A 24,189-nucleotide genomic window follows, 5' to 3' on the forward strand; every position below is an offset into this window, starting at 1 on the left:
CACTGGTACAGCAGTTTAGCTTCTGCTCCAGTGCATTTTTATGTGCTATTTTTTCCACTGCATTTAGTATCCCTCTTTTGTTTAATGCAGTTGCAGCTGAGGGAAGCAGGCATCCGGGCACCTCCACCTGAGGCAGGGGCCCTAGCACTGAGCAGTCAGAGAGAGTCTGTGTTCATGCGCATTAACAACCGCATTAAAGCACTAGAGCTGAATATGTCCTTGAGTGGCCAGTACCTGGAAGAGCTGAGTCGTCGCTACCGACACCAGATGGATGAAATGCAGCGAGCGTTCAATCGCACTGTTAATGCTCTCAACAAGACTGCTCAGAAGGCAGCTGAGAAGGTGAGCCCATGTGTCCTTATTCTCTGACATAGCTTCAACTTTGCTCTGTTCTACAGCTATCAAAAAGGGTGACTGACTTAATGAGAGCATTTGTTTGGCTTTGCCTGCATTGTTGCTTGTGCAGCTGTGCTTACTTTAAAAGTGGCAAATAATAAGCCAGTTCTATATATAAAAACACTTGTTTGAACCTCATCTTTGACAGCAGTGGCCACACATGTGGGAGGATATCATGCACAGTATGGTAAAGATTTCTGCGTTGTCTGTTCCTTGCTTGTTATCAAACTGATTTTTGTTCTGCTTGACTTATTTAAGTTCGGAAGTTACCGTGTGCATTTTAGCGTTCGTGTCGTCTTTAATGCCATTGTGCATACAATGTCCGAACAGGCATGAACTGAGGTATTAGATCTGTTCGATTTGGCTGCACTTGCTGCACCATTCTGTAAAGTTTTGGAGCAGTGCCGCGAGTGTGAAGCGCCAGTTCAGGCAGTTCAAATGCTGCTAGGCGCTGGCTGTTTCCAAAACAAGTCGCCATGAAATTGCAGCCATCTGCGTGTCACCCACATCAACGGCTGCCAACGTCTTGAACGACAAGAAAAATTTTGAAACAGCAAATCGTAATGAAATGAGTGCCATGAACCAACCCCACGAAATTGTTGTTTTCCTGAAAAAAATCTTTGGATGTATTACACACACACAGGAATTATGAATATGCGCTGAAATACTGCTCATGGGGCTCAACTTGACTGCTCAGGTTTGCAATCCTGCATGCCGCGAACAGCTACCCACCTCCTTCTTTCAAGAAAGAACTGCCACCATGTTGTTGAGACTGCAGTCATATCTTGCCCTTCCTACACATGGATGCCGCCATCTTGCTGAACTACAGCTGTACTTCCACTTCGGAGCCAGCCAAGAACTCGTGCTGCACTACGCGGGCACTCTTGTAAAATAAATGCAAAGTGCAGTGGGTGCATGCTGCACTGGCAAAATGAATCTTAAATTGCTACACTCCTTGAACTGGTGCTGCTAGTGCAGCCATATTGAGCAGACATATTACAATAGCATTAGAGGAATAGAAGCAAGCAAATATTGCCTGATGATATTTTCTGCAAGCACTGATATTTTTCATTGCTCCACTTAATTAGGGTATGTTAATTTTAGTGTTTGCCTTCAGCACTCGGGTGCCAGTGATAAAGAAGTAAAGCATTGCAAGAAAAATTTGATTCATATGTTTTCATTTACCGTAGATACTTGTAAGTGTTCATTCTCTCTCCTATACCTAAATGAAAAAAAGTTCATAAAATGCAATATGCGACAGTGTGTCACGATACAACTATGCCAAGCGCAGTTTATTTTTTAAAAGGAGCCTGGCTCTAAGATATGCTCCAGCAGCTGCTTGGGAGACACAAGGGCATTTGAAAAATGAAAAGAGTGCTTCGCTGTAGTCTGTGGTCAGTGAGATCGGTTTTTCTGTGACCATCTGCTGGGACACATGAATTGTTAAAGAATTTTCTCGCCCCATTGATTCAGGGGCGGCTACAATTCTTCACCTCTCATAATTGATATTGCATGCCTTGGTGGCCCGTTAGTTTTCAGATTGCAACCAAGTGCCTAAGTAAAAAGTCATTGGCAGAATTTAGTTTTACCCTAGCAATGAACTTATCTCACACTTCTTATGACGTCCGCTAATGTCGTCACGATGATTGCTTAAGAATCATTATTTTATCTCAGAAAGGCTATTTTTGAAAATTATTTAAAGTATTCCCACAAACACCTTGTATAAGCGCCTCCTTTAAACTCTCAACTAGAAAGATCTGCCTGAAGCAGCATTCCTGCGAAATGTGGCAAAGCTGTTCATTGGATTGCCTCTTGAATTCATTGAATTATAATCTTGACACCTCCCTTATGTGATATACGAAGAGATGGTCGTCCTGATCAAGAAGATTTTACCGCTTTGTGCATGACCTTGGCCTCACAGGAGAAGAGCTGGAATGCCTTGCTGTTGGGTGTGCGGCTGCAAAGAGTTGGTTGAGATCGGTGGAGGTACCAAAATTGCCATTGCCATTTGGATGACCAAAGGAAAGAAGTTATTCTGACTTGGTACAAAGAGCTTCTATGTCAAGGCTGCTAGTTGCTTCCTTTTGAAACTGCGCTGCACTGAGGGACTGAAAGTATCTACACTCGAGTCCTTTTCTGCAGGACACTTCAGTCGCAGCCTTGAGAGACTTGGCGCTACAGGTGCCTGCCTCCAACCCCATTGGGGGTGACGGACCTTCTAAGTACCCTTTGGTATACAATGTTTGCCAAAGCTGTCCTTTCTGCAGCGCACGGCAACGCTGACATTGAAAGGGACTTTGGTGAAAATTTTCGCATGATTTATGATCGTGGCAACCTGTATCTAGAAGGTACAAATGGTTTGCGTGCCATTCGGTCTCTTGTCGAGAGGTACGATCGAAGTGCATCTCCAGTTCCACTGATGATAGAGTTGATTTGGGCTCGCAAGAGTTCGTTCAAGCGTTATCAAGCATGGTTGGTCACGGAAGCCGAACCAGCAGACAAGAAGACATAGCTTGATAAAAGCTGTTAGCCCCCCAGTGTATACCGAGAAGAGAGTTAAAACTAAAATACACTCAGCGAAAAAGATGTTCGACTATGCTGAACACCTCATTTCTGAGGGAATGAAGGCAAACAAATTTGAAGACATTGAAAGCGAAAGCGATCTAGCCATACTAAGGGAAGGGCAAGCAGTGCTTTTCGTTGGTTTTCAGAGGCTCGCTGATTTAAGAAAGCTAGCCCGGCTCAAGAAAGATGAGTTTACGAGACTCTGGTAGGAATATTTAGTGTGAACTTTTCATTTGCCTGAAGAAATAGCACCTTGGGTCACACTGCAAACAAAACATGCCATTACTATAGGCATTGATTGAAGAATGTTCCAGTGGTTTCTTCTTTTTTTACTTTTGTGTGCAATAAATCTTACTACAGTGGACTCCTCTTAAATGGAACTTGAAGGGGATTCAAAAAGTGTTCCATTTATCAGAAGTTTCATTTAAGCAAAGTACACATATTTCATGAACAAATATTTATTTACATTGCGCCAGCCCTTACTGACGTGGTGTGAAGAAAAAAAGGTATCAGTTGTGGTCTGTTTTACATTCTTCAGTTGCTTTTTCACAAAGTAACTGTGCATATTTGAAAGCTTTTGCGAAAATTCTGTGCACCCTTCACGATCAAAGTAGTGTTGCAGAAGTGCAACTGATCCCTAGCTGTGCTGTCTGGCACTGCACTGGGCACAGGGTCCTCACACTCATCACTGGAGGAAGAGGCTTTCCTTGCGACAGGTGCATACATTTACATCCATGTCCTCATAGTCCTGTCGTAAGAAAGGGGCAGAGGGCACTATTTGATTAAATATAGTGACCACTTCTTCATCAGCAGTACCTGCTTCTTCATGGGGTATTGGACAGTGTGCTTCGAAGCCTGCATGGTGGAAGCACCTCTGCACTGTTGTTGCCTTAACTTGTTCCCAGGCGTGGGCCAATACGTGGATAGCAGACAGCAAGTCAATGACATAATCCTTTCCACTGTCAGCACAAAGCAGCATGCGGTGAAGCAGTTGGCGGCGGTAGTGGACCTTGATATTTTGAATGACTCCTTGGTCCATTGGTCGGTTGACAGCAGTTGCATTGGCAGGGAGGAATTCAAGGATTCAAGGCTGATGGACTTCAGCCCTTCCACCTGGCCATGGGCAGGGCAATTATCTACGATGAAGACAACTTTCCTGCCCTGCCTCGTAAACCTTGCATCCTCCTCCTGCAGCCAATTTTCGAAAATTGCCGTTGTCATCCACACTCTCCCATTCGCAGTGTACGCCACAGAAAGATTTCGAATGCCCTTGAAGCAACGTGGGTGTCTCGATTTTCCTACCACCAGCAGCTTAAACTTTTCATCGCCTGCCATGTTAGTGCCCACCAGCACGGTAATGCACTCTTTGCTGCACTTCCCACCTGTACAGGCTTCGCCTCTGTAGGCGAGAGTCTTGATGGAAGTGCCTTGTAGAAGAGGCCCATCTCGTCGATGTTGAATACGTCTCGTGGCTCATAGCTGTTTAAAATCTCCTGCAGCCGTCCGCGTTGCCAGTCAGCGCAGACTTCTCTATTCACTGCAGCACTTTCACTTGAGATGGTTTTGAAGACTAGGCCATGGCGCTTTTTAAATCTGCTAAGCCATCCATTGCTGACGCTGAAATTCTCAACCCCCATTTGCAGAGCTATCTCCCGCACCTTCTGCTCCAAGATGGGTCCACTTATGGGAAAACTGGCACTCCGCGCACGCTTAAACCACAGAAAAAGAACCTTTTCTAGTCCTTCATATGGCGTCGGCCTCATACGCATCCGGTTTGAAGCGAAAGTCCCAGGATTGACAGCTCCTTGAATGGTGTCTTTGTTTTTCATGATCCGCGAAAGCGTTGACTTCGGGATGTCGAACTTCTTCGCGACTTCTGTTTTAGAAAGGGAACTTCGCTCAAGCTCCTACAGAATTTGTAACTGCTTTTCAAGCGAGAGCGCTTTGTGCGGCCGTTTCTTAACGCTCTTCATCACGTAGACACACCGACAACACCGAACGCACGTAGGCCAAACGCAAAACATAATTTTTTCAGGGGGGGGGGGGGGGGGGGGGGAGGAAATGGCGCAGTATCTGTCTCATATATCGGCGGACACCTGAACCGCACCGTAAGGGAAGGGATAAAGGAGGGAGTGAAAGAAGAAAGGAAGAAAGAGGTGCCGTAGTGGAGGGCTCCGGAATAATTTCGACCACCTGGGGATTTTTAACGTGCACTGACATCGCACAGCACACGGGCGCCATAGCGTTTTGCCTCCATAAAAACGCAGCCGCCGCGGTCGGGTTTCGACCAAACGCAAAACAACAAAAACAAAATTGATCAAGCGGGTTACTGGACTGACTGCTTGTCCCGGCTATAGCATTGGCTGCGAAGAATTTGTTCATGGTTTGCGAGACTGCCGCTGACATATGCGAGCACAAATACGCTGGAGAGGATTCTAAATTTTTACCCTTTGTGCCGTTTAGCCGAGGGCAACACGTTAGTGGTGTTCCAATTAACCGTAGAATTTTACTGTGGCAGATGTACAAAACCAAACTAGTAACCCTGCTTAATTCCGTTTATCCGCAAGTTTCATTTAACGGAGTTTCGTTTACTGGGCGTCCACTGTAGTGCTAATACCTGCTTCGGGGCATTTTTAATTGTTTGAAGTTTTAAACTCTTTAAACAGCTCAGTATACTCAGGGTTACTGATCTACGGAAGTACAGCTTGTCACGGGAATACTATATTAATAATAAGTGGGGAAACAATACCCTTACCGACATTGTCAGGCTATGCTCAGCCGATTCAGTCTACACAATATAGGAAAATTTCTACCTGACGCACAAATTATGGTCGACAAATGCTATGTTACCGCGCTTGTTAAATGACTATATAAATCGGGGTATTGACATTGCTAAACTAAAGATTTCCCTATTTAATTGCCATGTTTTATCCGCTGAGAACTGATTTCATGTAGTGTCTATTATGCGCTCGATTTACACTGTGTGACCTTCTGTATTTTAAGTCTGTTGTTTGTGTCTCTTTCATTCTTGTTGTATATCTCGCTTCATACATGACTGAGCTAGTTGCGTCTTAGTACATTGACTTCCACTTGTTTTTCGCTGCTATCAGCGCCCTTGCTTTTTCGCTGCTATCAGCTATCAGCCCTTGGCTCCTTTTTCACTGTATAGTGAGTTAAAAAATAAATGAATGAATGAATGAATGAATGAATGAATGAATGAATGAAGTAGTAAACCAACTGGCATCAGCGCCTGCTCCAAAAACATTTGTAGCTGCTCCAAATTAGCATTTTGCTTGCTGCAAACCTGTTCCAAAAGGAGAAATGTTGCTTCCATCACCGATTTTGCCTTCTTTCTGTTTATATTTTTTATAGGGGTGTGCGAATATTGAAATTTTCGAATACGAATATGAAGAAAAAATGGCTTCGAATATCGAATCTAATATTGAATATCTGGTCAGCACAAAAAATAAATTCAGAAAAGATAAACAAGCAAACATTGTTGCTCATATTTTTTTTTTTTTTCAAAACAGTGTATGGACTTTGCAACTGAAATAACAAAACTAGACTGTCTGAGTACCATATAAAAAAAAAGAACATGATATGCGCAGAAATGTATACTACTAAACAGTATCCAACCTGTAATGTGGTCAGGCAAAATGAAATCTATAACATGACAAGACTGGAACCAAAAAAAAAAACGTGATGGCTTGTAAAACCTCATTAATTCGGAGTTCAAAGAACTTACAGAAATGCCCCGGGTTATTCGAAGGTCGATTTATAAAATGCCCCACGGCTCCGAAAAAAAAAAAAACTACCGAAAATGCGGTAGTCTTTTTAGACGGCTCAATCGTGGCAAACACCTGTAATCCCGTGACGAGCACCGAGTTTCGGCATGCTAGAAGACATCGCGAACGTAAGCGAGATGAGAACGCACATTGACGGAAAAAAAATGGCCAGCGACGCGTCAGTCAGTGTCTGCAAGCAGCACGGTGCTGAGATTTGGGCTACTGGCGAATGCGCGGCCGACAGTTTCCATTGCCACGGGCGAGTGGCGTAAGCTCAGAAACAGGAATACGCGGCCAGGTTATTTTTTTTTGACCTAGTGGCAGGGGCCCTCCGAACGTTGTCACGGCTGCCGTTATGCCCTCTTAAGAGGTGCGTGGGTTACAGTGCACCATGCAATAGGCGGGATTTTTACAGATCGCTTGCCCTGTGACACCTCGACTTGCCCCTTCGGGAGCCTCACGCGAAATTCTGCAAGTAGGCTTTTCGCATAGCATAGTTGACCAAAACAAGATGGCGGTGGTCACGCTTAGAGAGTTGAGGTGACAGAACGAATGCCATGGGTGTGGGCATTAATTAGATAACATATTACGGAAGGATAAAAAAAAATGAACGCACTTTCGCGTTGCAATTAGAAGTGGGTCGTCCCCCATTTTGTTCGCAGCACGTGTGGTATGTGGAAAGCCCACTTGCGGAATTGCGCACAAAGTGAAGCCTAGCGGCATCGGAATGCGATCGTGTCCACGCGATAAACGATGGAGAAGAAAGAGAACAGTGCCTTTATATTGTTTTCCTGGAACTTTAAACTCTATATTAAAATAATTTGCCCAGATATTGCGCTTTTGCCACAATAAAATTTACGAAAGTCGGCACGGTATACGATCACTGCTGAGTATTCGGGAATTTTAGAATATTCGGAAATTCACGAATATCATTTCTCGAATACGAATATGAAACATATTCGATTCGTATTCTAAATTTCGAATATTCTCACACCCCTAATTTTTACCTTCAGGCCTTCTGTTTTTCAACATTTTTCTTATCTTTTCTCCATATATTTCGTAGGAAAAACAAAATTTTCATTTGCTAGTACTGCACTTATTTCATCTACTTGAATGCCTGCATATCTGCACTCTCCACTTCAGATGACTACAACCATCTTGCTTAAAGCTTTGCTGATTGATCGTCTCTGCCTTTTCTCTGCCTGGGCATTGTTGGTACAGACTCTGGAGATAGTGCAGCTTGGAATATATGTGTTTCAATGGGAGTTAAAAGGTTTAAAGCACTGCGAGGACCATGTTTGGAAGTACAAAATGTAGCTGTACCATTTACCTTTTCAAGGTCACATGGTGTGTGTGTATGATTACTGAGTGCACACTTCAGCATGACTTCTCCGTGAGTGCACACAAAGGTGGTTCCTAAATTAAAAAAATATGGTGCAAAAGTCTCAGCATGGCAAACAGCATTTGCTTGCACACATGCACAGAGCCATACACGTGCAAAGCTGCAGGTGCCTGTTTCCAAGTGCTTGAAAACATTTTTATTAAAGAATTACATGTTGTCACTTTATGTGAAGGGCAGCAGTAATTTGAACAGCACTTGGCAAAAGGGACTTCACTGTGTGAATTTGTGCTACAGGCAAGGCATTGCCAGTATCTGAAGCAATTCTTCGCAGCTCTGTTGGCTTTTGTATGTTCAGAAAATATGGTAGATTCCGAGCTATATTCATATGCACTGTGGTCATCCAAGCTTTTGGTCAGGCATTGCTAGGCAAGCTCATAGTAAATGTGTACTAAACCTTCACTTGACCAGTGCTTACTCAAGTTTGGGCAAGGGGAAGAAAGATAATGCTGCATGTGGCAGCTGAGGGTTATCTCTATCATTAAAAAAAAAAAAATCAAGCCGTGTGCATCCCTCAGGTCCATTTTTTCTTTCATCTGGTGTGTCCCAGGACCTCCGTCAGCAGGAGACCCTGGTGCAGCTCCAGCAGCAGCTGGACAACCTGACTGAAGTAGTGAACACTCTGCTTGCAGAGCGCCACACGCTGAGCAAGCAGGTATGGCCTCTTCCACATTCTCACATTGCAGAGCACTTGCATCGGGCTCATGCTTCTTATTTCACAACAAAAAGCTAAGGAGTTTTAACGAGCAATTTATACAACTAAGAGCAACTTATGTAACTATGTGATGTTACTTTTACCATGTTTTGGCAAAAATCATTTTATAAAGTGGTAAAAAACTTGCATGCATGAATGTTTGGGATTTTGAATATGTATAGAATATTTCTTGTTGTAGCTAACAACAATCCAAACTCAGTGGGGATAGATAAATTGTTTGGAATTATACAGAGCTTTGAATTAAGGGGAGCCTGATCTGACTCTGTTTAATACACATGATGTTGATGGGACCAGTACATCGCTATGAATAAACCAGAACTTCGAATTAAGCAAGTTTGAATTAACAAGGTTCCACTGTATTAATTTGTTTGATTCTGCAACTACTCTATCTGCAGTACAGTGATTTTGCAGATATGATAACTTCAAATATTCACTTATGACCAAGTATTCAAATGCTGCAATGTATTTATTGCATGCATATTTATAAAGACTTTTCATGGTGTGATGGTCATCATATTTAATATCATTAGTTGGACATCTGGTGTTATTTACAATTGTCTTTTTAGTGTGCGATGTAAGGTAATTTTGCTGAGTAGTGAATGACTATTGGAACTTTCTGCTTGTGTGCAGTTGTTTGTGATGTTATTACGGTTGCTTGTCGCAAAAAATTGTGGCTGACCGTTCACTTGTTGCTCAGTGCTTTTTTGCTTAGAACTCTCTACTCACTTAACTCATAAATGGCATTACGTGGCTTTGAAGGATGTTATGTCTCTTTAAGCTTTTGCACTTGCTGCCATTCTTCTTCAGTATCGAGAAATGAGAAATATAGTCAGTACAATAGAACCTGTTAGTTTGATGTCTGCCTGACTGTGCAAAATATTTGAATTGGGCATTTTTTCCAATTATAAAAAAAAACAAAGCAAAAGAAAAAAGGCAAATGCATAATGTTTGTTCAACCGCATGCAGCACTTTGGAGTAGCTACCATTGCACACAAGAAAGCTGCGGTTGATGTTTAACATTTCACTCTTCCTATAGCAGAGTTCGTTTGGACTTGCAGTCGCCGCATCATTGCCGTTACTGGAATTTCAGTTGGCGTTGGTTTTGACATCCAGAAAACATGGTCATGCATCTCTCTTGCTGTAACTCGGTGATTGTCGAAGCTCAGCGCATGCAAGTGACAATGGCCAGGATTGGGTACGTGAGGTTATCTTGAATTTTGAATTAACCGCCATTGAATTATCCGTGCTTTATTGTATGAAATTTGGACTGTCATTTTCTTGTATCTTTTTTTTTTAAATGGTCATATTCAGTACTGAAATTTCACAGTAAACTGGAGAAGACCAGGGCCATTAATAAATCAGTTGTGATACTATCTGTTCATCTACGCAGGTGTTTGGAAACCATATGTGCCTAATCCTGATTGAGGCCATCATCCTGGCAGCGTGTGTTCTTGCTGTGCCTGCGCCGTGTGAATGCACCGCCAACCCTGCTAATCCAGCAGGAAAGTGCACCTCGGCCCCTGACCCCTGGCCGCCTGGTGCTCAAGCGACGCACTGCCTCTGTGGGCCACGAGGAGCGCATTGAAGAGCTTGCCACTGTGGCTGAGAAGAAGCAGAAGTCAAGCGATGAAGGCTCCGACACAAGTGCGTGCTACCATTTGTTCCTTATTTGGTACGGCAGAAAAGTTGTCAAGGCTGCATGCCTGTGCGAGAGGCATGTTGTCTTATGTTCTGAGGTGATTGTGTGTTGCATTACTTCAGGTTTAATTTCAAAGAACCGAGTTGCTGAGAATTGCAGAATGTTTTGTAGCAGTAGATAAAATCAGATTGCCCTTGTTCGATAGGTAACTCTTGGATGAGGAAATGGAGCAGCAGGGAACGGATGCCAATCCCATTTACAAATGGCATTCTTTGTTGAAATGTAAATGTAAATGCATGCTCAGGGTGACATAAATTCAGCCCCCCCCCCCCCCCTTCCCCCCCTTCTCTACTGTCATCTTCGGATGTATATGACTGCATTGAATTTATTTATGTATACTTCACTAGGTTCAGGGTGTAACTGGTTGAGGCGTTATTCACACAGCTGTCCTTTCCTCCCATTACAGTCATGGGGACTAGTTTCCATCAGGAGAGAAGGGTTTCAAGCTATAGTTTCTTCTTGAAGTGTGCTACTGGCAATGGAAGCAACTGCCCTACATTTCATGCCAGCAGGCATGAAATGTAGAGGCATGAAGTGTTTTTCATTGAGTGTATTGTTAGGTTGGTTAAGTTTATGGGGTTTAACGTCCCAAAGCACTCAGGCTATGGGAGACGCCGTTGTGGAGGACTCCGGAAATTTCGACACCTAGGGTTCTTTAACGATGCCCTGACATCGCACAGTACACGGGCCTCTAGAATTTTCATTGAAATTCGACCACCACCGGCCGGATTGAACCCGCGTCTTTCGGGTCAGTAGCCGAGCGCTTATAACCACTGAGCCACCGGGCGGCGAATATATTGTTAATTTACTTAACAGACTACAGTAAGGCCTTATAATGAAACCATGTGATAGCAAAACAACTTTCATAATAAAAAGTAGTAGAAAATGTCCTAATACAACTGTATTTAAATGCTAAATGTACTCCAAGCCTTTTAAAGTACATAATGCAGACACTGAAGATATGGATGTTCATTACAGACAGTTGGCAGCATTTTATTTATATGCAAAAAAGGATATATGTAGTGCCTTCTAAATGCTTCTGCCCGGCTATATTTGTCCGTGGTCCTTCAAGACTTTGCCAGTTAGCGCTCTGCATGAAACAGTTACCCGCCACTGCTAATTGTCTAGTTCAACTTGCCATAAGCACTTTGATGGGGGACCAAGGCAAACTGATTAACGCAACTTAATTGTAATAGGCAGTTTTAGTATAGCATACGCAAAATATTTGCGTGTGCAATAAAATAGCGTTTGTAGAGTGCACATGCACAAAACACTAAAGGGAGTTTAGCGTTTTGCATGCGCATGCAGTTTTCTGTGAAATATGTAGCGTAGCAACTTTGCGGGGGCTTGCGGAGACAACTTGGCTGCACCCTGCTCGCCCACTTCGGTTTTAATCAACTCGTCATTGCCTTATTCGGCATGCAAATTGGCAATGAATGGTGGCATTCGCTTCCAGCTTTCTGTCGTCTCACTTGGACATTATGTTATACGTGATAACTTGTCAGTGCTTCTGAGGAAAGCAGTCTCTTTCAAGCCTTTCAGCCTAACAACAGACAGTGTACCGCTGTTGTCATGGAAACGGCTCCATCAAAATGTGATGTGGACGTTTTGTACCAACTTAATACGTCCTTGTCATGTCCCTAAAGTTTCGTTTGCCACGGCGCTAGGGTTTGGCTTGGGTCAAATCGGCCTCAGATTTGTTTGTTTCGACGTATCGTGGTGCCAGGTATTTACTTGAACGTGGTTGAACCTGGGTGTTGTATATCCACTGAGCACATGTTGTGGAACAGTCTACAAACGGTCAACTAAAAGAGTTATTCGGGCTTTGATTTGACATGCGTAGCTATCTTGTGTGTTGCGTACGCAAGAAACGCAAATGGCTACACTAAAACTCGCTAATACAGGTTACTTGGCTGTACATCTGTCATGAACACTTCTTATTTACAGTGCTAACACTGATCTTTGGGGAAAATTGAGCTTTTCTGATTTGCCTTTAACTGTCATGGTGCTCACTGTTGTAAACAAGGTGTCCCATGTAACAGTGCAAAAGAGGAGGACACAATTTCAAAGATGTTGTTGGTTGTGGTATAGAAGAGTCGGATTAGTTTGCACACTCTGTTTTATAGTCACGTCTAATTAAGTGACTACTAAAGCACTAAATCTAGGAGAAAACATCAAATTGAACAGCTGTAGAGTGTCCTAGAAAACACCTAATGGCAGCATTTTCGTCTTGCTATGTATTACAGATTAGTTCCTACATGTTCAGAACAAAACCTGTGAAGCACAAAAAAAATGTGTAGAATAAAAACGACCACTTAACCACTTGCTTGCATGCTGCAATTCGATTGCTTTCAGACAAGCAGCCTACAAGCGAATTCCTCTCCTGGCACTGTGGCTGAAAAAATGAGAGGGGGCGCAGTGCATACATATGAGGGAGGAAAGTCAGATCAGCCACCAGTTCCACTATAATTGTAGCCTTTCAGCATCCTCGGACTGCTTATCGCTTTATCGCTATCAAGAATTGTCATGCCTCTTGCTTTATTTGGTGCTTGCAAAACCGGTGGCTGATGCAAATTTTGAAACCACGCACATGTTGCTGCATTGTCGTTTTTCTGCCTGCAGTGGACTAGGCCAAGAGCAAAATTCTAGCGAGCTGCCGAGTTAAGTGTGGTGCACGAGTGTGTGCAGTCGCATTATTCTTTTTAGTATGTAGTGTGCTTTCTTTTAAACAGAAGAAGAAGAAAAAAAACAGATTTTCAATATACAGTAGACTCCTGCTAACTCAGTTAAAATGAATTCTCGAATAAAATGAACAATTGAGACCATTTGGTTGGTTCCCCATAGGATTCACTCTAAAAAAAAAAAAAAAATCACTTAAGATGAGCTGTTATGCCACCGCAACCCCGGGTAACTGCACTAGCGGGGCGTCTGCACGGCACTGTTGAGCAAAGGGAAAATATGTAAACCCTTCCACGCAAGAAAACATACCCCGATAAGATAGCTACCACACAACTTCGTGCCGTTGTGCAGAGAAGCCGTCTCTTGGGGCATGCTTTCTTTACAATGTAGAAAAGGCAGAGCACCTTTGCTCCTGCCTGTGCTCAGTGCAGATATGCCAAATCTTGGAATTGTGTGCACATCACGTGCCACGCGTTGCCACAGGTGGACTAAAAGGCTCGTAGGCACAATGTAAACCTGCTTTTTGCCTTAGGCCTTAAATCAACTAGTCCTTAAACAGTTGGGAGCCGAATCACAATACACGTTAATGCGGCGTAGAGATGGACAGATATTGGCACCGCATGGGCACTGCGTGCGGCGAACAGAAAGGCACCTGGTGCACCCGCTCATAGAGTTAATAACAGCTATACTGCGAAAGGAGCGAAGTAATTAAGAGAGATGCACAGCTACCCAGCTGGAAACCTTCAGTGCACGTGGAGCCTCAAAAGTTAAGTCAGGAACAAAAAATTAACAAATAGCAGTGGATGCGGAAGAGAGAGAGCGAAGAGATGGTGAAAAGATGAAAACTAGATTAACACTGTTTTTAAGTGTGACAATGTGACTTTTGTTTTGTGCCCTCAATGTTCAGCTCACTAAGTGGTCATGCATAGTGCCATTTATGTTCATCCATTTGCAGTTATCCTCTCATTGTGAGATAATTTTATTCATTGTTTTCATGTAACACATATGTGGATGAGGATTCATAGCGCACAGAATACACAGGACACAACACAAGCGCTTACTTCCACTGAATGGTCTTTATTTGGCGCTGACAACCTTATAAAGGTCAGGTATTGCGCAGGTACAAACAACTAACAATGATTATCTTGTCAAGGTCATGATGTGTCAAGGAAAGACGAAAACCAAAACAATAAAAACATTAAAAAATAAAAATGAAAAATAAAAAACAACAAAAAAACCTACCAAACAGTGCACAAGTTTCACACTTTCGCCCTCTGCCTTGCACCTAAGAAAGCTAAGTCTTTCATTGATAAAAACACCGAAGGATCACTGATACAATTTCCCAGTCCCTCTTTTTCCATCTCTGCCGCTTCAATTATTTCCCTCGTTTTTTGATTGCTATTTTTTCCTAATACTGAACACTCCTTGAAGTTAGGCGTGCACTTGTGACTACGGCAGTGACGAGCCAGATTACCTGGTCCCTGATCTCATAACACTTCTGTGGTGCTCGCTGTCCATTACTCACGAGCTTCCTGTTGAGGGAATGATCCGTTTCCTTGATTTAAAATTAGTTTCTGTGAGTCGGGTTTGCTGGATGTATGAGCCTAGAGGGAATAAGGCTCTCTTACCGTTTACCTCCGCACATACGAAGTTAGTCAAGAGAGGAGTAGTAAAAACATGCCTGTCCAATGCAGTCAATAAGTCGTGCACCTGCCTAATGACAACAAGTTTCAATAATCAGGTTCATCGCCTTCAGGAACCGGGTTACCCGAGGTACCTTGTAGTAGCAGTAGCAGAAAGCATGCGCAGACAAAAGAAAAACGCAACGTTGACAGATAAAGAAGAAGGTACCCGCAAAATTGAAGTAATACCTTATATTCACAGGATTTCGCACGGCCTCAAAAAGATTGGAGAGAAAATTGGTGTAAAAGTTTGCATGTCAGCCCCAGAAAAACTGTCCCGCATGTGTAAGAACACATGTCCAGACAAGCAGGATAAGAAGGCCTGCTCTGTAAGGCATCAGAACCCATTTGTAACTTGTGCCGATAGCATTATATACAGGTTGCCACTTTCATGTGGCAAGTTGTATATCGGGCAGATAGGCCCGTGCCTGAACAAGTGACTCAGCGAGCACCACAGAAGTGTTAGAGATCAGGGACCAGGTAATCTGGCTCGTCACTGCCGTAGTCACAAGTGCACGCCTAACTTCAAGGAGTGTTCAGTATTAGGAAAAAATAGCAATCAAAAAACGAGGGAAATAATTGAAGTGGCAGAGATGGAAAAAGAGGGACTGGGAAATTGTATCAGTGATCCTTCGGTGTTTTTATCAATGAAAGACTTAGCTTTCTTAGGTGCAAGGCAGAGGGCGAAAGTGTGAAACTTGTGCACTGTTTGGTAGTTTTTTTGTTGTTTTTTATTTTTTATTGTTATTTTTTAATGTTTTTATTGTTTTGGTTTTCGTCTTTTCTTGACACATCATGACCTTGACAAGATAATCATTGTTAGTTGTTTGTACCTGCGCAATACCTGACCTTTATAAGGCTGTCAGCGCCAAATAAAGACCATTCAGTGGAAGTAAGCGCTTGTGTTGTGTCCTGTGTATTCTGTGCGCTATGAATCCTCATGCTGATTACCCACTAGCCCGAACCCTGACCCTTCTGAGACATATGTGGACATGCATAATGTCTGTACATATCTTTTTTGGGGGCACTTCTGATAAGATGAACAAAGTTTCTGGTCCCTTCAAGTTTGTCTTAAAGGGAGTCTACTGTATACAAAAGGTAAAATTTGCCATATTGGATGTCTCCTAGGGATTCTTTGCTATAAATTCAAAGCTTGAGTTTATTAAGCGCAGACGCGAGTCTTGAACATTTTTATTACTAAGAATATCGTAATGAAATTAGGTGTGTATATGTGTTTCTTCTCCCTGTTTTCAAAAATTTAATTAGTTTCTGTATATCTCAGTTAGTCTCTATATTAAAGGAAAATAACTGAAGCCTAATTAGTTAAATTCTTACAGGTAGTTAAGACATTTGCTGCATTTTTTGCTTTTGATTGGAATAGGGCTGTAGCCAAGGACCTGCCATCTGGAGCTATGCTAATTATATTGTCGTTGAAGTATATCATTATATAAAAATGTTAAATTTTGTCGAGGCACCATAATTATGACGAATAGTTAGGTGACTTTATGGTTTACAAAATTTGAAATGTTTGACTGAGCCAAGCAAAAATAGCATAGCTCCACAATTTAGTTTTCTTATTTCAATGGTATAAGATTATAATTGAAATTGCACCATAAAAGCATAATAAAAACTTCCCTAAGGCTAGTCATGTTGGCAAAAAACCTGAAGCTGAGAAAAACACATTTGAAGTGCGTGCACCAGCCATTCTGAGCTCGTTGTAGAGACCTCAAAAAGAGAGGAATGTGGACGCTCCAAAAATATTTCACTGTGGTGAGTAATACCAAGTTGGGGGGGAGGGGCCCAGCTTTCAAACAAAATCAAGATGGCAGCCATCGGGGACGCGGTCGTGGGAAGCGACGGGTGTGAAGTCCAGCTGCATTTCGCTCCTAAATTGCCATTTCCGGGCTTCTTAGATGCGATATTTTAGTAGTTGGAGGTCAAGTTTAGACCTTGAATTTTTTTAGACAGGAACTTTAGAGTGTATTGACGGCATTTTCGCATTTTTTTTTTATCATTTCAAGACCCACATTTCCCCTTAAATGTGAATTTGAATTATGCTGATGAATAGTCAACATGTTTCAAGCAGTGTCCTCACATACTGTTCCAGTACATAACCCTTTGCCCAAGTTTGTGAGACACCAGGCCTGCACACTGCCCCCTTTTGATGCCTGTCGGTAGTTACTGTTGTTACATTAATGGCCTAAGAAATGGTTTTTTTGAACATCCCTGTGAAAGTTGTTGACCACATAAGAACTTTGTACTACTATGATACACTTTCACAGAATGCAACTGCCTTTGCTAGACACATGCCAATTATGCAAGGTGCATTCACCAGGGCACGTGGAACATATGTGCTTATTTTTTGTGCCTCTCCCTAATTGTGCCTTTTTTTTTTCTTTGAAATGTCTGCTCATTAGGAGCTGCTCATTTTTCAGGGTAAGGGCATGGAATACTGATCTTTTAGTCTTGAGCCTCTTACCTGAGCTTTGGTACAGTGTAGTGCCCTACATCTCTGAACAATAAACTAATAAATATAAACTGTAGTTCATAAAAGTTAGCAGTGTAACACCAGTACAGTGCTTACCTAATGGACTAGTGCGAGGAACTTGTAGCCACTGGGAACATGACTGGTGAATGCATCATCACATTTCATGGCGCTCTCAAAACTGCAAAAGGAGAGGTTCGACAGAATAAATTACAAGGTGCATGCTGCTGTATTTGTGCGAGAAGTTCCTTTTCTTCATATATTTCATATGGATGAGGTATCTTGTGTAGTGGGAACATTCATGGTTGGAAAAAGACAAAACAGCTGATTACATTGCTTATGTACCTTATTTATTGGCCGCAATTCCGCGTGTTAATGTGCGGTGAAAAATAGCAATGAAACTGTAAACTGCATGGTCAAATCATGGACTGTTAAAGTGTGCAATGCCGTTTATATTTCCTTGTGCCATGTACAGCTAAAACTGACTGACATTCCAGCCTGCTGAAACTACCTATTCTGTGCAAGGTGTCAATAGAAAATGTCCGTAGAGATCTCCAAGGAGCAAGCAGAAAAGACAAGGGTTCCACTCCAAAAAGACTCCTACTCATTTCCTTTCAGTATTTTTCCACGCCGTGGTTCTTGGGAAATTCTTAAAGCAGTAGATTCCATTTTAGGCCATGTTCGCGCCAGCATTTCGTGCGTTGTTCTTGTTCAAAGAGCACAATGTAGGCATCTTTCGAAAGCTTACTAATGTACAACCTGTCAATTTATGCACACCGCTGTAGTGTAGTGCATTATCAGCTGCACAAGAGGTGGTAGTGCAGATTACGAATTTGGTGATTTCATTGATATAAGCTACTTAGAGAACTTCTCTGAAGAAACTACTTCACTTACGACAGTTTCATTTGTCCTACATATAGAATAGATGTTTGTCTAGTATCAAATGGTCCCAGAATGTGCGTTTGTTAAATTGTATTTGATCGGGCTATTTTAGGCACGAATATCTGCTCTGTATCGGGGTGCACAGCAGCAATATTTTTGCCACTTGAGGTGGACAGTATACTGGTGCAGTGTGCAAAGTTTAATGAACTTATCCGGAAGCCCTTCACTACAGCGTCCCTCATAGCCTGAGTCGCTTTGGGATGTTAAACTCTCATAAACCGGTTATAAACCATAATCAGCTTATCTTCATTAGTTAGTTTTCAATTGCCTTTCCAATTTGAAGAATTCTGACTGTGAGGCAGTATTACGGAAATCTTCAAAATTGGAAAGCCAATTTAAAGCAAACTAACAAAAATAAGTTGATTGAACTTCACACACTGCACCAGTATAATGTCCGCCCCAACAGGTCAAAACATGGCTGCTGTGCACCCAATATATAGCAGATATTCATGCCCAAAATAGCCAAATTTCGCTATATTTAAAAGGCTGCCCATAAAATACAACGATTGCACATTCTGAGACTATTTGATACTAGATAGCCATATATTCTATATGTAGGTCATATCAATGAAACTTACAAAATACCACCTCTTGTGCAGTTCATAAAGCAGCTACAGTATAGCTGCTTTACGTTACAAAGTGTTACAGACACAGAGTGTACGTTAAGCTTTCGAATGATGCCTACATTGTGTTGTTTGAACAAGAACAACGTGCAGAATGCTGGCATGCACATAGCCTAGAATGGAACATTCGCTCAGCCGGAGTGGGACCCCCACCTTAATTCATTACAGGAATTGGCTCAGAGTGTTGGGTCTTCGTAAAGCAACCTTAAATGCATGTCCAACAATTGCAAATTGGCACATAAGGACACAAGCTGCTCCACTTATTTTGTATTTTGGCGTGGTGCTAATTACTTCACTGCCTGCTGTGGAAGACATAATACCAGGTATTTCTTAAGAATGGGTGGTTAAGTGAAAAAAAAAACACTTTAGGGGAACAAACTGCTAGCCATGGTGCACACCAGTTTTGCAAAAAATGGAGTGAATTACCTAGATAATTTACTGAAATTTACTAGTTTGCTTTTCATTAGGTCACTTGGTGGCCAGTACCAGTGGAAAGTTTGTAGCTGTGGACTAAACAGTCTGTCAGTGGAGTCTTTTTTGCTTGAGCCCTGCAGCATAAGAAAGCCTCAAGCTCTTACTGCAGAAAACCAAAGCACTATGCATGAGTCACGTAGGGTGCCATTTCATCCAAAAAAAATTTCCACTTGTGATAACAGTGCATGTCATCTGCATTATTTCATTGTGGTGAGCCCAGCCCACGGCATAAGCTTACTTTTGCCCTATAGTTCAGCGCAGTAAAAGGAACAGCTGTTGCCACATTTGCGGTTGCTGCTTTTGATGGCCTTATTATAAGGTGCAGGATTTCACATGTATAATGTACCTACGTAGTGCTTGTATTAGGAGTGTTGTAGGAAGTACTAGACTTTTTGGTACCTTTCTGCTGGTTACAAAATTAGTTTTATGCTATTCTGTACTGCATTGCTGCATCCAAACAAAAATTAATTCAAAAGTGCCACCACCATGGGCAATGATCAGCCAGAAATGTGCAACCAGCCAGCCAAGACTGGCCCTCATATCTATGGCAGTGGCTCTAGTAGTGTAGTGGCCTCTAACCAAAACTTCTGGAGAAGTTGCGTGACCAGTAGATGCCATCAAAAGAACCTGGCAATACTTTATCAATTCATGGTATGGTGTATGTTTTCTAAGGTTTGATAAGAGGGAGTGTGACTGAGCACAATTCAGTAAGTTAAGCTTACTTTATGGACCTTTTACCATTCAAGCAGTTTGTTTATGCTGGGACATTAATTCATAATGCATTTACTTTGAGCACAGCTTCAGGTCATGAATTATTGGATTCAGCTGCTTCCAGTTGGCACTTGCTTCATATGCATACCTCAGTGTACAAAAATATACAGCCACTTTCATGGTTATATAGCATGAATGCGCCGAGTGGTTACGAGGACGACACGTACAATGACTGCCACATGCAGCCACTGTCTTGCATCGCCCTTGTAACCACTCAGTGCTTTCAAGCTATATAGCAATGCAATACCAACAGACCTCTTGTGTCGCCTTGCAGAGTTTCATGGTTTTGTTGCTTAGATGACTAATATTTGGTCATTTAAATCAAGTTCATTGCTTTATTCTCTCTTCACAGAGAACAGCTTTGTTATTGTGGAACCCACGATGCCCATAGTTGTGGAAGCAGCTCCGTCCCCCAAGGAAAAGGTAATGCACCAACTAGTGCACCTTTTATTTTGCTTCCATCACCACCTACGCCTCACCTGCCTTCTGCTTTTCTGGCGCTCTTTTCAGGCAAAGAAACATAAGGGCAAAAAGCAAAAGTACTATACATGAAAGACCAGCCGAAAACACACACACCATCCACAAGACCCTCAATAACTAAAGATCTTAGTCAAGTTCCTTTTTACAACTGCCATATTTATTAGTTGCCTTTTTGCTCAACAAAAGCAGCTGTGATATCTAATAAAGTTTGCTTTATGAACTCAGGGTGTTGCTTACTTTGAAAGATAGGCAGAATATGTGCTTGCCTAGAGTGTCACATTCTCCTTTTGTGGAGAGATGCGCTTTGAAGCTATAGTCGAAGCACTTGCATTATATGTGCAAGAATCGAACTTCATGCGTATGCAAGGGAAAACGAGTATCAAGCCTAGTGTAAATTTTTGTCTGCACACATTAGCTCCTATGGTGTTGGAATAGAATGCTCTTTTATTCGCACAAGTGATAAAGTACACATTATAATAAGAGTCACAGCTTTATTTGCCTTCATTTTTTTTTTTACTGCATCTCAGTAGCATGCAACAAATACAAGCTCATGTGTGTGTAAAAGCTGTAAAGAAAAACCTGAAGTGGATAATTAAGAGTTTTGGGATGCACTTATGCTTATCAATTGCCAAAAGGGCACAACAAGGAAGGGACTGGGACAAGTACTTGAAGTTAAAGAAAAGATTTTGCTGTGGTAGAAATTGGTAGGGTTAGACTTGTCCCACCTTGGTCTCTTCCTAGTCTCTTTTTGTGATTACAAAGTGCCAGAATGACTGACTTCATATAGCTGAAGAAGGCAGCTGACAAGTAATGCCTAAGTGAGAAAGGGAGGGAAAACCTCAGGGTGCTTGCCAACGTTTCGACAAGAGGACTTGTTCATCATTTGTGAAGTTTAAATAGGGTCATTCCTCCAATGAGGAAGGCCCGGTGTGGGTGAATCTTGTCCAGGTACGATAACTGCTAACGTTTATTAACCGGCTGACCTGCAAAACTGTGAAAAGAAAAAGGCCAGCTCAGCAGAAAGGAATCTGGGGGTGTGGAGCATGGAGATATATCCAGAGTGGGCTTGAAACACTGTGTCCGGCTGCGACAGGTGACTTGGTATGACTGGTTGTATTGACCTGAAAAACTCTGATAAGGAATTGGAAATACAGAAAAAAAAGGAAAAAAAAACATGGGGGCGAGCTCAGAGAAAGTATGAAAGGAAGGGGGTGGAAAGTAATGCGGAAGACAAGTGTTGCTAAAGATAAAATTGAACAAAGAAGAGAAAAACAAATTGTGTTTGAGTGGTTAAAGGGTAGGCCCAGGCAGAAGGGTAGGGTGAAAAACGATTAAGCGGCGGTATGAGGAGCTGGTAAATGCTGACCATGTGCAAGACCTGTATAAAGAAGTACGCCAGTGCCAGAATGTACCTGGGAGATTCTAAGTTTCCTTTGGATATGTTAATCCCTGCTGGTTGTAAGGTTTTAAATTTGTGGATTAGAAATAACTATTTTCTGACAGTTTATGTTCATCAAAGTTGTGACCGCATTGATTAAGAAGCGAGAGCAATGTGGCAGGAAAATTCAGTGGCTTCTCGGGGCATGTCCCACTTTTCAGGTTATCTGGAAAGAGCATAGTTAACATTTACCTTACACAATTTTCAGTACATCGAGGCCAAAACTTGCCTTAGAAAGTTTAACGTTGTACAAGACCTCACGCAGCCATATTATGCAATGAGTGTCTTTCAGGCACATATCTCTCATAGGTTTTGATCCATTAACTAAATGCAAATGCACTGATAAATAGTAGCCTTGTGTAAATGAGCAGTTGTTACGCAGTCCAAATATTTGAACACCCACGTGTCTACATGTTACTACTACACATGCATTCTGTTGCCTTCAAGATATGATTGCTTTGATTTTTGCTCTTACTGTGCATGGATGGACCAGACTGAGCATGGTTCCCTCTGTTGAAACTGCATGTAAATGTCTTATTCCAGACCAAGAAAGTGAACAAGCAGAAAAAGCACAAAGGGCCCCGACGCAAGACTTCGCTGCCATGCTACCCTTCCTGCAAGGCAGACCCAGGCGGCAGGGTGAAGGAATCTCTCATTCCGGAGAGCAACGCCGGTGTTCTGTTTAGCAGCCGAAGTGCACCAAGAAACACACCACCAGTGCCGAAAGCAGCCACTGCAGACACAGCGGTGGTGGCGGCAGCAGCAGCAGCAGCAGCAAAGGGCATCGGAATGGGTGCTTCCAAGATACCCAAGGGCACAGAAAGTAAAAACGGGCAAAATGGAACATTGAAGACCAACGCTTTGCGGCCAGCTGACTGCATACGGTGGAGTGGCCAGAGTTGTTGTGAAAAGGACGATCATTTAGGGCTCATCAAGTTCCTTAGGCTACCTGGGAAGACCCCCGTCTAGTCATAACAGGCGAGGGAGAAACTGGACTGGAGAAAATTCAGTGGGTGTGGGGAATGTGTGCACAACCAAAGCACTGGTGTTCCACGTTCATTTATTTATTTTTCAAGGCAATGTCACAGCCAAGTGTTAGGAATGAAGTTTTATTGTACACGAATGTGTGTATGCGTGTGTGTGTGTGTGTGCATATTGCTTTTACCTTGTTCGACTGCTATTAAATAATCTTCACTTGATCACCAGAGTCACATAGCTTCCTTTGTTTTTGTGAGAACTTTCACTTTTCCACCAATCAGCAAAATGCAAAGCTTCATTACCATGAAGCTGTCATAAAGTTTTCCACACTGTCATTGCTGCATGTTCAGAAAAATGCAATATTCAGGCATTAGTCCGAATTAATTTCCTTTTTCGACAGAGTGAAGGTCATTAACAGAATAGCCTACACAACATAAAACACTTTATGCCAGCACTACCATGACCACAGTGAACAGGCAGAAGGAACACATACCGAACTTAATTTTTATTACAAATGGCAGCTCCCTTTATATTGTTCCCCACATATTCTCTATGTGTTCTATAATGCAAGGGTAACTGATGAATCTAAAGCAGATCAGCAGTCAAAATCTTATTGAAAAAGTTAATTTTCAGTCAAATTAACTTCACGCAGTTATGTTTCGTGTTATACCTCCCCCCAACCCCTAACATATTTGTTCTTATAAGAGTATGAATATACGGCATAAAACTTTCAGACAATAATCTTTACTAGTGCTGCATCAAATAACAGCGGGTAGCACTGCATGCAATACAGTGAAGTGAGAGCTGTTGTCACTTGTCTAATTTTATTCGCTGTGCAAGTGAAAGCAGGTGTATCATTGGAGTGGACACCTAGTTTTCACTACAAACTACCTACCTACAGTTGCTCACAGAAGTTCTTAGAATGCAGGAACTACAAAAACCTTGCTCTCCCAACAGCCTAGAAAAACGTGCACTACATGGGTTGCACAATTGTGTGTGCTGTGCACTAACCTGTTGCATATCACTAGGCTGTGAAGAAATTCAACTTGTGGATCCTACAAATTGGAAGGTGTGCCAT

At 42.3% G+C, this 24,189-nt stretch overlaps 1 protein-coding gene across 1 annotated transcript in view; it reads left to right on the forward strand.

Annotated features, from left to right (window-relative positions):
- The window catches only part of LOC144115062 (SUN domain-containing ossification factor), a 100,354-nt gene extending 77,014 nt beyond the window's left edge, over positions 1–23,340 (forward strand). Inside the window, 6 exon segments of the mRNA XM_077649197.1 lie at positions 91–342; positions 8,696–8,800; positions 10,251–10,304; positions 10,306–10,504; positions 20,568–20,638; positions 22,677–23,340. Coding sequence (XP_077505323.1) covers positions 91–342; positions 8,696–8,800; positions 10,251–10,304; positions 10,306–10,504; positions 20,568–20,638; positions 22,677–23,102 — 1,107 coding nt within the window. The 3' untranslated portion in view covers positions 23,103–23,340.
- The last annotated feature ends 849 nt before the right edge of the window (positions 23,341–24,189 follow it).

This window comes from Amblyomma americanum, chromosome 1 (assembly GCF_052857255.1).
Source record: "Amblyomma americanum isolate KBUSLIRL-KWMA chromosome 1, ASM5285725v1, whole genome shotgun sequence".
Taxonomy (NCBI): Eukaryota; Metazoa; Arthropoda; class Arachnida; order Ixodida; family Ixodidae; genus Amblyomma; species Amblyomma americanum.